General features: G+C 37.8%; 1 protein-coding gene across 11 annotated transcripts in view; it reads left to right on the top strand.

Moving 5' to 3' along the window:
* USP33 (ubiquitin specific peptidase 33) overlaps positions 1-19,265 on the top strand; it is a 64,028-nt gene that overhangs the window by 2,304 nt on the left and 42,459 nt on the right. For 7 of the 11 annotated variants that reach the window (XM_060411015.1, XM_060411012.1, XM_060410998.1 and 4 more), the window contains exons 2-6: positions 843-893; positions 1,092-1,181; positions 18,376-18,507; positions 18,715-18,768; positions 19,184-19,246. In XM_060411015.1, coding sequence (XP_060266998.1) covers positions 18,427-18,507; positions 18,715-18,768; positions 19,184-19,246 — 198 coding nt within the window. In that variant the 5' untranslated portion in view covers positions 843-893; positions 1,092-1,181; positions 18,376-18,426. The remainder of the gene's footprint in view (positions 1-842; positions 894-1,091; positions 1,182-18,375; positions 18,508-18,714; positions 18,769-19,183; positions 19,247-19,265) is intronic. The other 4 variants (XM_060411006.1, XM_004002094.5, XM_012174117.5 and 1 more) reach the window with 2 other exon arrangements.

The raw sequence follows: 19,265 nt of genomic DNA, 5'->3' as shown, positions 1-19,265 counted from the left end.
AATGCATATGTCAAAATAACTATTCTTTTCAAAAGTTACTTTAGAACGCCAAGTAGGTCAGTTTCTGTGGGTCTATCACGGAAAGCCCTCTGGAAAATAAAAAGAGTGAAACATGGTTTCAGCCCTTAGAGTCAGGTTTGTAGTCAGGCTTGGGTAATTTTTTATACAACTATGGTAAGGTTGTGTATGGTATTATGGTATTACAATCAGGTATTTATGGTATTATAATCATATAATCATGCTATGGTATTATAATCAGGAATTCAGATGAAGAAGACATTACTTGTGATTGAATCTTGATAGAGATGATATTTGACGTGTGCAGGATTTTCAACCGGAGGACATTTCTAATGAACAGATTATCGCGTTCCTGGGAAGGTACAACTTATATTTGAGAATTTGGCTGATAATAAGTTATGGTTTATATAAGCTAGTAGTAAGAGATGAAAAAGACAAATTTCAAAAGCCTTCATTGAAGATGTTTTGTTAGAAGAGGTGTGTGTTTCAGGCTTCCCAGGTGGTGCTAGTGGTAAAAAAAAAAAGCCCTGCCAATACAGAAGACAGAAGAGATGAAGGTTCGATCCCTGGAGGAGGGCATGGCAACCAACTCCAGTATTCTTGCCTGGAAAATCCCATGGACAGAGGAACCTGGTGGGCTACAGTCCATAGGGTCACAAAGAGTCGGACTCTACTGAAGCGACTTACCACACACACACACAGTATATGATCCACATGAATGCAGAATGAGCTGTGATTTGGGAGAGGATTGAGACCAAGAGAACACCTGGGCAGCTTTAGGCTAAGCAAGATCTTGATAATGTCACTTTTGTGACTCTTTACAGTTCCTCTGAAGTGCTATCTTGAAAGCAGACCTGGATATAATGTGAATGCAGGTGAGATGCCAGGAAGCACAAGGGTAAAGAGTCAGGAAAGGGGAAAAAGCCAGTGATGGGCAACTGGGGGTTTAATCCTGTGGAAATTTTTGTAGAACTGCCTCAGAATTGTCCCAGCAAATGAAAGGTAGCTGGGGAGTTTTTCTACCTATTCCCAGGCCTCACTGATTGAGATTGTCCTTCTGTTGCATTTGCTAGTGCTGGGCAAGCTCCTGTCTGGCTGGAGAACTTAGAAGCAGAGAAGTGTTGAAGTTGGGAATCTAGCAGAATACTCTGTGCCAGCTCAAGGTGAGCTGACGGGATGGGGGCCAGATGTCAACAGTTGTCTGTCAATAGGCATTCTCATTAAATAATCCAGATGTGAAATGAAAGCCTCAGTTTAGGTGGAGACCTAGAAGAAATGTGAGTTGAGAAGTGATCGATCAGCAGTAAGTGGTAGAATCTGGTAACTGATAGAATACAGAACATGAAGAGGTACTCTAAAAAGGCACTGAGGTTTAAGAGTTAGGTAACTTGTGATTGAGGAGGATTGACAGGCCACTGACGTTCCAATTAGTTATTTCAGGAGCATAAAAGAATTACAGGGTGTTGGAGAGTGTTGATAAAGTCGAGTGTAGATGACTATTCATTCAAAAGGGCAAGTAGGGTGGAGAATTGAACAGTGCTGCCACCCGCCCTAGATATATAGTACCTGACCTATACTTGATTAGGCCTTTGTTAAATTAACTTCTAAGATCCTGGTGCTAGCGCACTCCTGAAATATGTCAATATGGTGAAAATATGGGACTAATTGTGGCATAAAGTAATACAGGTTCCTGCAGTTTTTACCTGTAAAATCCTGAAGGAAGAATTGCTAATATTTTTAGCAGAGGCATTATTTGGATGAATAAATTTTGATTCTTTTTAAAATAATCAACAGTATTCTGATACAGACAAAAAATTGACACGATTTCTTAGAATGGTTCTCATTAGAATATGGCGGTTGCCTTTGTTTTTCTATGATTCTACATGTCCTAAACTAGTTTTAATGTTATATTCTATTAGTATTCCATAATGTTGATAGTCTGTTAATTTAATTACCTTTCCATCTTGCTCAGAAGTGACTTAAGGTGAAAAGTACCATCAGCTGGTTTTCGCTTCTGTTCAGTTCATTTCAGTCTCTTAGTCATGTTCGACTCTTTGCGACCCCATGAATTGCAGCACGCCAGGCCTCCCTGTCCATCACCAACTCCTGGAGTTCACTCAAACTCATGTCCATCGAGTCAGTGATGCCATCCAGCCATCTAATTCTCTGTCGTCCCCTTCTCCTCCTGCCCCCAATCCCTCCCAGCCTCAGGGTCCCCTCCAATGAGTCAACTCTTCGCATGAGGTAGCCAAAGTATTGGAGTTTCAGCTTCAGCATCAGTCCTTCCAATGAACACCCAGGACTGATCTCCCTTAGGATGGACAGGTTGTATCTCCTTGCAGTCCAAGGGACTGTCAAGAGTCTTCTCCAACACCACAGTTCAAAAGCATCAATTCTTCGACGCTCAGCTTTCTTCACAGTCCATCTCTCACATCCTTACATGACCACTGGAAAAACCATAGCCTTGATGAGCTCTTATACCCATTCATTTTTGTTCTCCATTTCTCTTCCTCTCTCTTCCTCCTCCCCCTAGTGTTTGTCACAATTATTTCAAGTAGTTAAGGCTACAGTTGACTATACTTTGCCATTATTGGACAGTTTTTTTTTTCTTTATGGCAAGTGCTGATTAATATTTATACATCTCAACTAAGGAATTTTATTTAAAGCTAGGTTGCTAGATTAGAGCTATGCAGTTTGGGTGATTTACTGTGGCAGTGTTAAGTAAGATAAGGTTGTAGAACAGATAGATTGCAAGTGGAGAAATCAGGAGGTTATATAGTTCTGTTAGTTCAGTCGCTCAGTTGTGTCTGACCCTTTGCGACCCCATGAGCCACAGCATGCCAGACCTCCCTGTCTAGCATCAACTCCTGAAGTTTACCCAAACTCATGTCTGTTGAGTCGGTGATGCCATCCAACCATCTCATCCTCTGTCATCCCCTTGTCCTCCTCCCCTGAATCTTTCCCAGCATCAAGGTCTTTTCAAATGATTCAGCTCTTTGCATCAGGTGGCCAAAGTATTGGAGTTTCAGCTTCAACATCATTCCTTCCAGTGAACAATGAACAGATCATTGGGAACAGTCCTGGGAACACCCAGGACTGATCTCCATTAGGATGGACTGGTTGGATCTCCTTGCAGTCCAAGGAACTCTCAAGAGTCTTCTCCAACACCACAGTTCAAAAGCATCAATTCTTCAGCACTCAGCTTTCTTTATAGTCCAAGTCTCACATCCATACATGACTTCTGGAAAAAACCATAGCCTTGACTAGATGGACCTTTGCTGACAAAGTAATGTCTCTGCTTTTGAATATGCTGTCTAGGTTGGTCATAACTTTCCTTCCAAGGAGTGTCTTTTAACTTCATGGCTGCAGTCACCATCTGCAGTGATTTTGGAGCCCCAAAACAAAGTCAGCCACTGTTTCCACATCTATTTGCCATGAAGTGACAGGACAAGATGGCATGATCTTCGTTTTCTGAATGTTGAGCTTTAGGCCAACTTTTTCACTCTCCACTTTCACTTTCATCAAGGGGCTCTTTACTTCTTCACTTTCTGTCATAAGGGTGGTGTCATATGCATATCTGAGGTTATTGATATTTCTCCCGGCAATCTTGATTAAAGCTTGTGCTTCTTCCATCCCAGCGTTTCTCATGATGTACTCTGCATATAAGTTAAATAAGCAGGGTGACAGTTTACAGCCTGGACGTACTTCTTTTCCTATTTGGAACCAGTTTGTTGTTCCATGTCCAGTTCTAACTGTTGCTTCCTGAGCGGCATACAGGTTTCTCAAGAGGCAGGTCAGGTGGTCTGGTATTCCCATCTGTTTCAGAATTTTCCACAGTTTATTGTGATCCACACAGTCAAAGGCGTCAATAAAGCAGAAATAGACATTTCTCTGGAACTCTCTTGCTTTTTCGGTAATCCAGCGGATGTTGGATTATACAGTTCTCTTAGTAGACTTAATAAGCCTGTCATTAATTAGACCATTAAGAATCAGTGGGACAGATGTGTGTACACGCATGTGTGTGCTCAGTCATGTCCAGCTCTTTGCGATCCCAAGGACTGTAGCCTACCAGGCTCCTCTGTCTGTGGGAATTTTCTAGGCAGGAACCCACAGGAGTGGGTTGCCGTGTCTCCAGGGGATCTTCCTGACCCAGGGATTGAACTGATGTCTCTTGCATCTCCTGCTTTGACAGGCGGATTCTTTACCACTCACACCAGGAAGAGGAAAATTAGATTAAAACTGAATTTCTTTTTCTGTTTTATGGTTTGAAGGAAAATTAAGAATGATTAAGGAAAGAGCTATAACACTGTGAGATCTGTGCAAAGATTTTAAAGAGTTTGTGTTTGCTAGAATATTTGTTTAAAGGACAAGAAACAGTTCTCAAAAGTAAGTCCTCAACAGCAGATTTTATAAATTAAAAGTATCCACACATACTTAGAAGAAATCCAAATCTTTCTGCTTATTATTGTACTCTTTTCACTGATACTTCCATTGTCAATATTTTTGGCTTGCTTTTGTTGAGTAGCAATTTTCTTCTGTTGTAAACATGGAAAAATTAGCTATAAGCTTATTGCAGTTGAAATCATTTTAAAACCTAATATTTAAAATAGTACAGTTGAAATAATCAGATTAGTTGTAGTAGTGAAGCAGTTGTGTAGGCTGAAACTGACAGACAAATCAATTTTTCTGTAGTCAGAGAATATTAGAACTGATTTTGGGCCAAATTGCTGTCCTTTGAAACACCTAACGGTTGGGCTTCAAGCCTCTGTGTGTAACAATGATGGGGGATATCCTACTTTCCAGGACTTTTTTGGTTGCGGGGTGGTGGCATATGGTGAGGCTTGCAGAATCTTTGATCCCTAGCCAGGGATTGAGCCAAGGCCTAGGAAGTAAAAGTGCTGCGTCCTAATCACTGGACCTCCAGGAACTCCCCTCTAGTCCTCCAGCTTTTGCCTTCTGCTGTCTTAACTTTTCTTACTTGTGGTTTATTGAGTGCTCACTGTCACTCTGTTCCAAGTAATTTATATATCAATATATGTTAACATATGTGTTATACCCACAACTTCACAAGGTAGACTTTTGTAATGATGTCAATTTTATGGATAAGGGAACTGAGGAACAGAGATGTAACTTAACACTTGTCACAAACCTAGGACATAGTGGAGCTTGGATTTGAACCAGGCCTTTAATTAGGCTTGCTTTGACAACTTTACTTTTAGCCATAGTGTTGTCTTACCATGATACAATTTTCACATTATTTAAGACTGTGGAAAGCATTTGTATTCTGTAGCTTTTAGTATTCTTCATAAATAATACATTGGAGATATAATCTACCTAGTACAATAAAACTGGCTACTCTTTTTGTTCTGAAACCTGTTGTTCTGTTGATAAATTGAACAAGAACTGTACTGTTGTTTCATTCATCTTCTGTAGCATCTAGAATCTAAATACTTGAAACTCTTTTCTGGCCTTACTTTAGACAGTAGACTCTCTGAATCCCAATATAGAATATTACATCCATCCTTGTTAATTTTAGCTCACTTTCCTAAATAAACTTTTTTTGGTAAAATTATTTTTATAATTAGATTTCACTAGCCTGCCTTCTGTGTCTTTATCCATATTTTTGTTAAAAATATTGAAGAGTTCTGCCATCTGCTGTTACAGACTTTATTCTGGATTCATATTAATCTTCTGTGTAGCCAGTAAATTAGCAACTAGTTCTCCTGACGTAAATTTTTTTCTCACAGTTTCTTGACTCTGATTCTTTAGAAATAGCTTTACCTTTTAGAATAGGCTTGATATTCATTAGCTAAGTTGTGTCCAGTTCTTTGTAACCCCATGGACTACAGCACACCAGGCTTCCCTGTCCTTCACTGTCTCTGGTAGTTTGGTCAAACTCGTATCCATTGAGTTGGTGATGCCATCCAACCGTCTCATCCTCTGTCACCCTTTCTCCTCCTGCCCTCAGTCTTTCCTAGCCTTGGGGTCTTTTCCAGAGTTGGCTCTTTGCATCAGGTGGCCAAAGTGTTAGAGCTTCAGCTTCACTATCAGTTTTTCCAACGAATATTCAGGGTTGATTCCTTTAGGATTGACTGGATTGATCTCCTTGCTGTCCAAAGGACTCTCAAGAGTATTCTCCAAAGCATCGATTCTTTGGTGCCCAGCCTTCTTTACGGTCCAAGTCTTACACTTACACGGCTACTAGAGAAACAGTAGCTTTGACTATATGGATCTTAGTCAGCAAAAGGACGTCTCTGCTCTTTAATGTGCTGTCTAGGTTTGTCATGGCTTCCTGGTGGCTCAGATGGTATAGAAGTCACTTGCAGTGCGGGAGACCTGGGTTCAATCCCTGGGTCGGAAAGATTCCCTGGAGGAGAGCACGGCAGCCCCCTCTAGAATTCTTGCCTGGAAAATCCCCACGGACCGAGGAGCCTGGTGGGCTATTGTCCATGAGGTCACAAAGAGTTGGACACGACTGAGTGATTATCTGACACACTACGTGTCATACCTTTTCTTCCAAGGAGTAAGTGTCTTTTAATTTTGTGTCTGCAGTCACTGTCCACAGTGATTTTGGAGCCCCCAAAATAAAATCTGCCACTTTTTCCCAATCTGTTTGCTGTGAAGTGATGGGACCAGATGCCATGATCTTGGAATAGGCTAGATAATGGATTATAGGCAGTTTTTCAATATTAAAAGATTCTCCTTAGGTTATCAACTATTAATATGTCTGATATATAACAAATATTGATAACACTGGTCCCTATGCTTTTCCAGTATTAAAATTTGAGTATCTACTGTTCTGTTAGTAGGATGACCAGGTTAGAATTTGGGCCCAGAAACTTGGGGATTGTACTGCTAAAATATCTCCCACCGCCTTAAAAGTAGTATCTTCAGAAGCAGTTTTAAATCTGTGAATGAGCAGCTGAGTCCCTGCCAAAGCTGTACATCGTACAGAATGAATGCTGTCATTTCAGTCTAGATTTTCCAGTTGTTGCTCTTGCCATCTTTATGACTGAGGAGATTTCAGATTGTCTAGATGTGGTAGAAAGAGGGGAAAAGTTGCCTGATAAAGATTGCACCTTGAGGTCAAGTTATGGAAAGCTTTAATTTCCACCCAAAGTTAGATTTTTTTTTTTCACTCTAGTAGTGATTCCCAACCTTTGATCCACAAGCTTCTAACAGAGTCTTAGAGTTTTGTGGGTTCTACATCTGTAGACTGAACAAATAGCTTTTTTATGTAGTTATTGTTTTTACTGCTTTCATGTTGCTTGTCTTTTCTAATGTCTAGTTCCTGTCTCCCTTGAACAGACTTTCAGACCAGAATGAAAGCATGCATGCCTTCTTTCTTTTGGTGTACACTTTCAGAGGAAATTGAAGTAGCTGATGACCCCTGTTGTCTTACCCTCCTTTATTTGAATGCCCTACTCTCAATGTTCTTTATCAACAGAAGGAAAAAAGAATGGTTTTGTTACCATAGTGAATTAACTAAGTAAAGCTAAAAAACTAGAATATTAAGGGCCTTCTATTTTGATAGTGTTGTCTTTAATTATAGAGAATATTAAATAGCCTTGATACAAATGGTTAGCTTTTTTTTTTACATCTATTAATTCTCATTAAGTTGTTTAAATACCAGAACATTAATTCAGAACAGAGAGGACTAATCTTTCCCTAGTCCCCTTTTCTTCTTTGCTCTGAGGCAACATTCAGAATATATAACCTTCAAGGCTATATTTTTGTGCTTTTACAGTGGATGTGTACATACAGATAGATACAATGTACTATTGTTATACATTTTGTTTTTGGTTGAACTTTTCTTTCTTTTTTAAATTTAAGTATGGTTAATTTACAATGTTGTATTAGTTTCTGGTATAGAGCAAAGTGATTCTGTTATACATATACATTCTTTTTCATCTTGTTTTCCACGATAGTTTATTACAAGATAATACAGTTCCCTGTACTATACAGTACTATACAGTAGGACCTTGCTTATCTATTTTACATATAGTACTTTGTATCTGCTAATCCCAAATTCCTAATTTATCTCTCTCTGGTGTGTTAAATTTTTACTTCAGTAGTATCATAGAGAATGTAACATTGTGCATCTTCCTTTTTTTCCATTCAACATTATGGCCTTTAGATCTATGAAAAGTGAAAGTGAAATCGCTCGGTCGTGTCCAACTCTTTGCGACCCCATGGACTGTAGTCTGTGAAGTTCCTCCATCCATGGAATTTTCCAGGCAAGAGTGCTGAAGTGGGTTGCCATTTCCTTCTCCAGGGGATCTTCCTGACCCAGAGATCAAACCTGGATATCCTGCATTGCAAGCAGACACTTTTACTGTCTGAGCCACCAGGGAAGCTCCTTTAGATCTATGCATGTTGATAAATTATCCATCCAGTTCACGATGGATAATAATAAGTTAAACTGGTGTGTAATATTCAGTCGTGTGTGTATTCATTCTTGTATTGATGGACTTAAAACATTTTACCATCAAAAGTGAGATTTAAAGAAAAAAGTGAGATTACATACTATCTAGAAAGCAATGAGGAGAATATTTCTATCTTATTGGGAAACATTGGTATTTAGAGGAAAATCTTTAGTTTAAATACTTTTATTATTAACTAAATAAAGCTAAAGGAATTCAGTACCCATATTTAGGGATTAAGAAAATTAAACAAACCAATTAGGGCATGGGGATTAAAAATAAAACTGTAATTAATGGAATTGGAAATAGCAAAACAAAAACAGTGGGAAGGATAAACCTCAGAGCTGGTTCTTTACAAGGACTGATAAATTATTAATAGATAAACCTCATATAAGGGGAAAAAATCAGACGAGTAAAAATATGCAATATTAAGAATGAGAAAGGAAACATCATAGATACCCAGATATAGGAGGGATTAATGGAATCATATTCAGACCTTCAGAATATTACATATTATGCCATGATGTCAAGGTTGAAAATTGAGATAAGTGGGTAATTTTATAGTAAAATATAAATTAGTAGGATTAATCCAAGAAGTGGAAAACTTGAATTTACCAGTTCCCTATCAGGGATTGAGAAGGCCATTGAAAGTTGGTCCTTGAACGAAGCAGCATAGCAGATGGTTTCACAGCTGACTTTCATTTAATTTATAAACAACATATAAGTTTTTTTAAAACTCTATTCTATGTTATTGAAGATGCAAATTACTCAGTGCATTCTGTGAAGCACACATACTTTTACCCTGAATAAAAATACTACTTCCCTGGCGGTCCAGTGGTTAGGATTCTGCCCTTCCACTACAGGGTGCACAGGTTCAGTTCCTGTTTGGGAACTAAGATCGCACAGGTCCTGCATCTTGGCCAGAAAAGGGAAAAAAAAAACCTACCAAAAAAGATCAGTCTTACTTGTTTCTAGAAATGCAAAATTTCTAAATACAGTATTAGCTGATAGAATTTAGATATGAAATAACTGACTAATTATACATTTTGACTCAGTAGGATATATTGCATGAATGCAAAGATCATTAGTATTAAGTTTGTTAATATAATAGATAGTATCAACAAATGAAACAAAGAATATAGTAAGCCATCAGTAGCTGCTGAAAAGGCATTTCATAGAGTTCATTAAGACCACTTCTAACTAATACGATACTGTAAATCAGCTAAACTGCAGTTTTTAAATAGACCATTTCAAATTTTTTAAATGTAAGCAAATTAAGAATAGAAAGAAATTATAGAAAATACCCTAAATGGCAAAACATTAATATGTACAAGGACCCTGACATAGATGCTCACATCACCTTTATATTCAGATTGCATTTGGAGATTCTAATAGATGCATTAAAACAATAAAATTAAATAACTGATATTAATATTGGAACATAAGAGGGAAAATTATCAGATTTTCTAGTGTATTTAGAGAGTAGCCAAGGAAGTTGAAATGGAACAGTGAAGGAAGTATGTCAACTATTCTGTATAGAATATTGTAGTCTCTAAATCGGATTAATATAGTATGGGCATAGACAGATCAGTTAGAAAATATGTATAGAAATATGTGCAGATATAATAAAGGGTAAAGATAATGTTACAATTCAGTAGGAATTGAGTTCAGTTCAGTTGCTCAGTCGTGTCCGACTCTTTGCGACTCCATGGACTGCAGCACACCAGGCCTCCCTGTCCATCACCAACTCCTGGAGTTTACTCAAACTCATGTCCATTGAGTCGGTGATCCATCTCGTATCATACTCTGTCCAACCATCTCATCCAGCCATCCAGCCATCTCATTTTCTGTCGTCTCCTTCTCCTCCCGCCTTCAATCTTTCCCAGCATCAGGGTCTGTCTTTTCAAATGAGTCAGCCCTTCACATCAGGTGGCCAAAGTATTGGAGTTTCAGCTTAAACATCAGGTCTTCCAGTGAACGCTCAGGACTGATCTTTAGGATGGACTGGTTGGATCTCCTTGCAGTCCAAAGGACTCTCAGAAGTCGTCTCCAACACCACAGTACAAAAGCATCAATTCTTTGGCTCTCAGCTTTCTTTATAGTCCAACTCTCACATCCATACCTGACTACTGGGAAAACCGTAGCCTTGACTAGATGGACCTTTGTTGGCAAAGTAATGTCTCTACTTTTTTTTTTTTTTTGTCTCTACTTTTTAATATGCTGTCTAGGTTGGTCATAACTTTCCTTCCAAGGAGCAAGCGTCTTTTAATTTCATGGCTGCAGTCACCATCTGCAGTGATTTAGATTATGTAGTAAATGGCACTGATACAAATGTCTGCCCATCTGGAAGAAAATAAATCTGAGTTCCTGTCTTACAATAACCTCCTGATACATTAAAGCCTTGCTTAAAAAAAATTTAAGGCTATTCTATAGTTTTAGCTCTATAAATTACAGTGAAGGAAACCTTAAGATTAGAAACTCAGAAGCTGTTATAAGAGATGTATCTGTGTTTTATTAAAAATTAATACTTTAATGATAAAGCATACCATAAGAAAGTTAATAATAGTTTTGATTGTAAGATAAGCATAGACTAATGGAATAGCATAGAGCCCAGAAATAGTGCGCACATAAGTGATCAATTTTTAAAAAACATTTTCATCTTTATTAAGGTGTAATTGACAAAAATGTATATTTTTAAGGTGTATAATGTGGTTTCATATAAATATACATTGTAATTACCACAATCAAGCTATTAGCATTTGTTACTTCACATAGTTAACTTTTTTTTCCCCTCGTCAACCCCTACTCCTTCCCCTCTGGCAGCTGCCTGTTCTCTGTTTTGTTTTTTTTTTAATCTGTTTCTGTTTTGTTTTTTAGATTACATATACATGTATTTGTCTTTATCATTCTGATTGACCTTACTTGGCATAAAACCCTCTAGGTCCATCCATGTAGTCACAAATGCAAGATTTCATTCTTTCTTTTATGGCTGCGTAGCATTCGTGTGTGTGTGGGTGTGGGTGTGGGTGTGTGTGTGTGGGTGTGTGTGTGTGTGTGACATATTCTTTATCTGTTCTGTTTATGGACTTTAAGGTTGCTTCCATATTTTGGCTGTTACATTAACATTTTTGGCTGTCAGGTTCTGCCTCTTGTAAAGGTTCCCAGTCAAGAGTGGAGTTTTGGGGCTTCCCTGCTGGTCCAGTGGCTAAGACTCCATGCTTCTAATGCAGGAGACCTGGATTCAATCCCTGGTCAGGGAACTAGATCCCACATGCTGCAACTAAGACCTAGTGCAGCCAAATAAAATGCATACATATATATATATAAAAGAGTAGAGGTTTGTTTCCTATGGACCTCCATCTCTTCTGTACTCAAGCGCTAGTTGGCCTTCAGGGCTGGATGTTCTGGGGCGTTTTCCCTTTGCAGAACCCTTGGACTGGAGAGCCCAGTGTGGAGCTTAGATCCTTTACTCCTTAGGGAGAAACTCAGCAGTTGTGATTATTCTCCTTTTTGTGGGTTGGCTGCCCAGGTGTGTGGATCTTGACTATATTGCATCTCTGCTCCTTCTATCCATTTCATGGTTCCTTCTTCATGTCTTTAGTACTGAAAAATCTTTTCTGCTTGCCTTCAGGTCATTCTCATCTGTAGTGGCTCTGTAAATAGTTGTGATTTTCATGTGCCGGTGAAAGGAGGTGAACTCAAGATCCTATTTCACTTAGTAAAGTATCCCTGGTCAAATATTTTTTGATGAGTGCCAAGACCATTCAGTGGGGAAAATAACAGTCTTTTCAAGAAAGGGTATTGGGCAAACTTTATATTCAGAAGCAAAAATACAGCATTCTATCTTTACCTTACCCAAACATACAAAAGTTAACTTTAGTGGATCAAAGGCATAAACATAAGAACTAAAGCACTTAGAAGAAAGCATAGAGGGGAAACTTTGTGACATTGGATTTGTCAGTGATTTCTTAGATATGACACTAAAAGCACAGGTCACAAAAATTAATAGATAAATTGAACTGTATCAAATTAGAAATTATTGTGCATCAAAGGACATAGTCAAGAAAGTGAAAAGGCCACCTTTGGAATGGGTAAAAATATTTGCAAATAATATATCCAATAAGGAGTTAAATATCCAGAGTATATGAAGGATTCCTACAATTCAACAACAAAAAAGCAAACAATTAGATTAAAAAAATGGCTCAGGTACTTGAATAGACATTTCTCAAAAGAAGGTATATAAATAAATGGCTAACAAGCACGTGAAAAGATGCTCAACATTAATAATTATGGAAATGCAAATCAAAACCACAGTGGTGGGACTTCTTTTGTGGTCTAGTGGCTAAGACTCTTGAGCTCCCAATGCAGGGGGCCAGGTTCAATTCCTGGTCAAGGAACTAGATCTCACATGACACATGAGAACTAAAAAGATCTCATGTACCATAACTAAGACCCAGCACAGCCAAGTAAATGAATGAAAAAATATATATATATTTATATATATTTAAAGACTTACAGTGAGAAATCACAATTGAATATTAATCAACCTGGGAAAGGAAGGAAGTTCCTGCCCATGCTATAAAATCGATAAACTTTGAGGACATTGTGCTAAGTAAAATAAGCAAGACACAAAATACTGTATTCCACTTGTGAAATACCCTGACTCATCAAAATTGTAGAGACAGTAAAATGGTGGTTGTCAGTGGTTGGTGGGAGGGAGAGTGGAGAGCTGCTGTGTAATGCTGTAGAGTTTCACTTTGCATTATGAAATGATTTCTGGAGATTGATTGCCCAACAGTGTGAATATTCTTAATGCTGCTGAACTGTACATTTAAAAATGATTAGGATAATAAACTTGCGTGTTTTTCATAAACTTAATAGACAAATAAGGGAATGACAGAGGCTGAGATGGTTGGATGGCATTACCGACACCAAGGACATGAGTTTGAGCAAGCTCTGGGAGAATAGTGAAGGACAGGGGAGCCTGGAGTGCTGCAGTGCATGGGGTTGCAAAGAGTTGGCCACAACTTAGCAGCTGAACAATAACAGACAAATAAGTTTGAAAAAAATGGTTGCAGTATAGAAGACATGATTCCTTTTACAAGAAGAGGTTATCAGCCCAACTGTAAAAAGGGCAAAAGATTTAAAGAACCGTTAAAGAAAATTAATAAGTCTAGAAGGCTGTAAAATTCATGAAAAGACAGTCAGTCTCGTCTCACAGGTTGTCAAGGTAATGCAGAATCTCATGCTCCACTGACTGAGCTAGCCAGTAACATCTGGGCAATGCAAATGAAATACTAGTGAAATATAACAACACACCCATCAAATGACAAAAGTTAAAAAACAACCAGTAATATCTGTTGCTAGTAGAGAAAATGGTGTTGCTGTGCAGAAAATAGTATTCCCTTATGAGTGGAAATATGAGTTGTTATCGCATTTTTGGAAAGTAATCTTGCAAACTCTATTTTTATAAACTGGCCCATGTAATACAAATACAAATATAATGGCACACCCATTGCATATACCTGGATTTTTAAATGACAGAATATGGAAACAAAGGAAATGTCTGTTATTAGAAGATTGATTGAGTGCATGTATCCATGTGTGAATGCATTTCGCATATATCCAAGAAAACTTTGACTTGAGATTTTTTAAAATATTATTGAAGAAAATAAAGCATTATCAACATTATGTGTCTCTATCTATATTTGTATATGATTTGTATATTTGTATATGATTTATATGGAAATATATTGAAGTATACGTGCAGGTTTTATAGTGCAAATCTGCTGGTGATAAATTTCTTCAGCTTTTGTATGACTAAAGATGTCTTTATTTTGCTTTTGTTTTCGAAAGATGTTTTGCTATGTGTGGAATTCTTAGTTGATGGTGTCGTTTCAGTAAACTCTAAAGATGTTGCTTCTCTGCTTTCTGGCTTATATGTTTCTAGTTTACATTATGGATCTTTTGGGGCTGCTTTTAAGATGTCCTTTCTGTTACCAGTTTTAAGCTACTTGTTTTTGATATGCCATGGTATTATTTGTTCTTGTGTTTTGGGTTGCTTCAATTTGGAGGTTTTTAGTTTTCATCAAATTTAGTCTTTCCCACCTGAATGATGCTCTTGTTTAATTTTCTCAATCTTTATATTTCAATTTGGATAGTTTCTTTTACTGTGTCTTAAAGTTCATTATTTTTTTGCCTTGTCTTGTCTGCTCTTAATCTCACATTGTATTTTTTCACATTGGTTTTTTACTTTTTGTTTTTTTAACATTTAGAAACTTGACTTTGGTCTTGCCCCGCCCCCCCCCCCCCCCTCCCCCCCCCCCCCCCCCAGTCTTTCATGTCTCTTATCGTTTGTATCCTTGATTTGATCTGTCTTATTTCTGGATCTCTTTTTTTCCCCTCCCCACTGAGGGTCAGATTTTCCTTCTTTCTGTATCTTAATAGTTTTGTCGGAAGCCAGACATTTTGATTTTTACCTTGTTAGGGGCTGGTTTTGTTCATTCCTTTAAATGTTCTTCATCTTTGTTCTGGGACACAGTTAATTCTTTTGGAGCAGTTTGACCCAGTAATGCTTGCTTTTGAGCTTTTTGAAGGCAGAACCAAAGTAGTCTTTCCTCTAGGGATGATTTTTCCCCTGTACAAAGGCAGTACCCTTCTGAGTACTCTTGTTTTATTCCCTCTGTATTGTGAAATCTTTCAACTCTGGCTATGGAAACACAGACAGACCTGTGCTGGCTTGAGAATTGTTCTACCTACCCCTTTCCTGTAGTTCTTTCCACTACTTGAAGTGGTTTAGTCATAGGCACGTGCTCATAAGTACCTGGATGAAGGCACAATGGTCGCCCTTTAGGAATCTCCAGAGTTGACTGACTTTCTTTTCGGTTCTTTACTTTCTCTTACTCACCTTGCGTGCATGCTCAGTTGCTTCAGTCATGTCTGACTGTTTGTGACCCCATGGACTGTAACCTGCTAGACTCCTCTGTCTGTGGGATTATGCCAGCAAGAATACTGGAGAGGGTTGCCATTCCCTTCTCCAAAGGATCTTCCTGACCCATGGATTGAACCCATGTCTCCTGAGGCTCCAACATTAGCAGGTAGATTCTTTTTTTTTTTTTTTGAAGGATATTTGTTTTAGAGAATTTTGTTGTTTTCTGTCAAACCTCAACCTGAATCAGCCATAGGTATATATATATATCCCCTCCCTTTTGAACTTCCCTATCTCCCTCCCCATCCCACCACTCTAGGTTGATACAGAGCCCCTGTTTGAGTTTCTTAGCCATACAGCAAACTCCTGTTGGCTATCTATTTTACATATGGTAATGGAAGTTTCCATGTTACTCTTCCCATACATCTCACTCTCTCCTCCCCTCTCCCCATGTCCATAAATCTGTTCTGTGTCTGTTTCTCCATTGCTGCCTTGTAAGTAAATTCTTCAGTACCATTTTCCTAGATTCTGTATATATATGTGTTAGAATATGATAGTTATCTTTCTCTTTCTGACTGACTTCACTCTGTAAAATAGATTCTGTGTTCATCCACCTCATTAGAACTGACTCAAGGGCTTTCCTTTTTATGGCTGAGTAATATTCCTTTGTGTATATGTACCACAGCTTCTTTATTGATTCATCTGTTGATGGACATCTAGGTTGCTTTCACGTTCTATTGTAAATATGGCAGGCAATTTCTTTACAACAGAGCCACCCGAGAAGCCCATTACTCACCTTATGTATATGTGTGTTAGTTGCTCAGTTGTGTCTGACTCTTTGCGACCCCATGGACTTTAGCCCTCCAGGCTTCTCTGTCCATGGGATTCTCCGGGCAAGAATACTGGAGTAGGTTTCCAGTTCCTTCTCTAATTACTGACCTTGGCCTCCCTGAATTTCCAACTTTGTCTCTTCAGCTCAGAAAGATCACCAAAGTCTGTTTGGGTTTTCTTCTGCTTGTATTATAGACTAAAAGTTCTCTCCAGGCAGTAAATTGCAGCAGTTACTTTCTTTTTATCTTCTTATAGATGGATCATTGTCCTGCAATGTCTGTTGTCTAGTGTCTGTGTCTGAAAAACCATTATTTTATGTATTTTTAAAATTGATTTCTTAGTTCAGTTCAGTTGCTCAGTTGTGTCCGACTCTTTGTGACCCCATGAACCATAGCACGCCAGGCCTCCCTGTCCATCACCAACTCCCGGAGTTCACCCAAACCCATGTCGATTGAGTTGGTGATGCCATCCAACCATCTCATCCTCTGTCGTCCCCTTCTCCTCCTGCTCTCGATCTTTCCCAGCATCAAGGTCTTTTCAAATGAGTCAGCTCTTCTCATCAGGTGGCCAAAGTATTGGAGTTTCAGCTTCAACATCAGTCCTACCAATGAACACCCAGGACTGACTCCTTTTAGGTTGACTGACTCCTGGTGCTTGTTACCCCATTACAGTTGGAAATGGGAGTAATTGGCTAAGAGGGAAAAGATAATTCACCCTCACAAGGAGGTGAGAGGTGGGTATGAAACCATTCCCCATACATAAATTAAAAGTGGAAAATATTAGCACTTATTTTAATTTATGTTTTGGGTTTTTTGGCTGTACCGTATAGCAGGTGAGATCTTAGTTCCCCAACCAGGGATCCAGAACCATACTCCCTGCCTTAGAAGCTTGGAGTTCTATCCACTTGACTGCCAGGCAAGTCCCAGCAATTATTTCATGCTTTGAAAGCAAGGAGCATGGCTTATTTGATACTGTGTAGTAATATGATATTTAGAAATCATGACTTAATCAACATTAACTTCACGGTGATTCCTGTTGTATTTTGTAGGTTATAGTGTAATATTGGGCTTATTAAAATGATTTGGTTTGATAGAACCTTTTTTAATATATCTACTAAAGCATTAATATTTCAGCACATTTGTGTTTTAAAATAAATGCACACAATTATAAATGTGCTGATATTAACACATTAGTAAACATATTAAACAAAAAAGTTCTACCAAATCAAATTTATAACTGTTTAAGGACTTCCTTGGTAACTCAGATGATCCTCCTGCAACACAGGAGACGTGGGTTTGACCCCTGGGTCAGAAAGATTCCCTGGATAAGAGAAGGTCTACCCACTCTAGTATTCTGGCTTGGAGAGTTCCGTGGACCTTGTAGTCCACTGGGTTGCAAAGAGTCAGACACAACTGAGCAGCTTTCACTTTTGCTTTCAAGCTCTAAGTCTGGTCAAAGTCTCAACCTGGGGTAACTTTGTTGCCTAGAAAATATAATTTTACACTGTGTAGTGACCTTGGTGATTGAAGCTCAGGGTGGTGGGGGGGGGGTTCTGGTAGAAGAAGGAATGTTGTTAAGTTATCTTGCAATGTACAGGACACCTCCAGCTACAGATAATTATCTGGCCTAAAGTGTGAGTGGTGCAGGGTGGAGAAACTGATAGTTATATCTTCCGTGGGGGCTGTTGCTAGTGTGAAAGTGGTTTCCATCTGAATTCTTTTTCTTTTCAATTCCAATTCTAGCCTAAAGGTTAATCTTTTTAAAAGAAAAATAGGGGATGTAAATACTTAAATAACCTGATGTTTTTTCCCTTTCATCTACCTCAAAAACTGAACTTGGAGAAGGGGAAAAAACAGCAAAAGTAGTGGAGGAACAAACTTGCATTGACTCACAAGTGTCAATTTTAATAACATGATTATTTATTAGTAGGTAAATTTCCAGTGTTGAAATTGAGTTGTGAAAATAACCTCAATGTATTTGAGAATATACAGTTTTGTAGGGCACTACAAAATTCAGTTGTGAAATTCAGTTGTGAGAATAGGTTCAGTGTATTTGAAAATATATACTTTTGTAGGACAAACTTATAAACATATATGCTTATTTTACCTTTTATTTTAATAATTTTTCATATATTAGCACTTTTAAAATTAACTTTTCTGGTCAATTTTTCTGTAGGTGTTACCTCATTTGGAAAGCCTTGAGAAACTGGAAAACATTTCTAACAAAATGTCATCTTTTCGAAGTCATTGTCCACATTTGGATTCAGTTGGTGAAATAACTAAAGAAGATTTAATACAAAAATCTCATGTAAGATAGAGGGCTTTTTTCCCTTCCTTTAAAAAGCCATATTCATTTTTCTCTCAACCAAACATGTGGGTTTCTTTTTTTTTTTAATAAATTACTACAATATCCTGTGTTCATGAATCCAAATTTTTATGTATGATATTAATGAATGTATGTGTTTGGCCATGTTAATGGAATGGTGATGTTATCTCTACGATCTTCTTCTCACAGGGTTCTTGTCAGGATTGTAAAGTCAGAGGACCAAACCTTTGGGCATGCCTGGAAGTATGTGTCTTCTCAAAAGTTTGATATTATAAAAATTTATATCTGAATAAGGTGAACTAGAAGATTTTTTTGACACAGGATTTCATAAATGAACATACTTTAAAAAGATTGTTATTGATAATAAAAATTAAACTTTACACTTTGGGTATTAACTTACAATGTTTTTTGCAGAGTTTAATAAATCACTAAAATATTTCACACTTTTTATTAGAGGTGACATATCTTTTAGCTTAAAAGTATTCTGATTATGTTCTTTTGTGCCTGGTACCTTTTGGTTAAAATAACTAAGTTTGGAAGTCATTTAATCTTAAAGTTAAAATGTGATCAGAACTTCATTGTAAATGTAATTGTAATGCTTATTATTATAAATTTACATATTATAAAATGCCTTATTTTCCTTTTTATATATTTATAGAATAGGTGTTCATATGTTGGCTGTGGTGAGTCACAAGTGGATCATAGCACCATACATTCTCAGGTATGTATACAGAAAAATT

This window comes from Ovis aries, chromosome 1 (assembly GCF_016772045.2).
Source record: "Ovis aries strain OAR_USU_Benz2616 breed Rambouillet chromosome 1, ARS-UI_Ramb_v3.0, whole genome shotgun sequence".
Lineage (NCBI taxonomy): Eukaryota > Metazoa > Chordata > Mammalia > Artiodactyla > Bovidae > Ovis > Ovis aries.
This window is presented reverse-complemented; position numbering and strand designations above follow the sequence as displayed.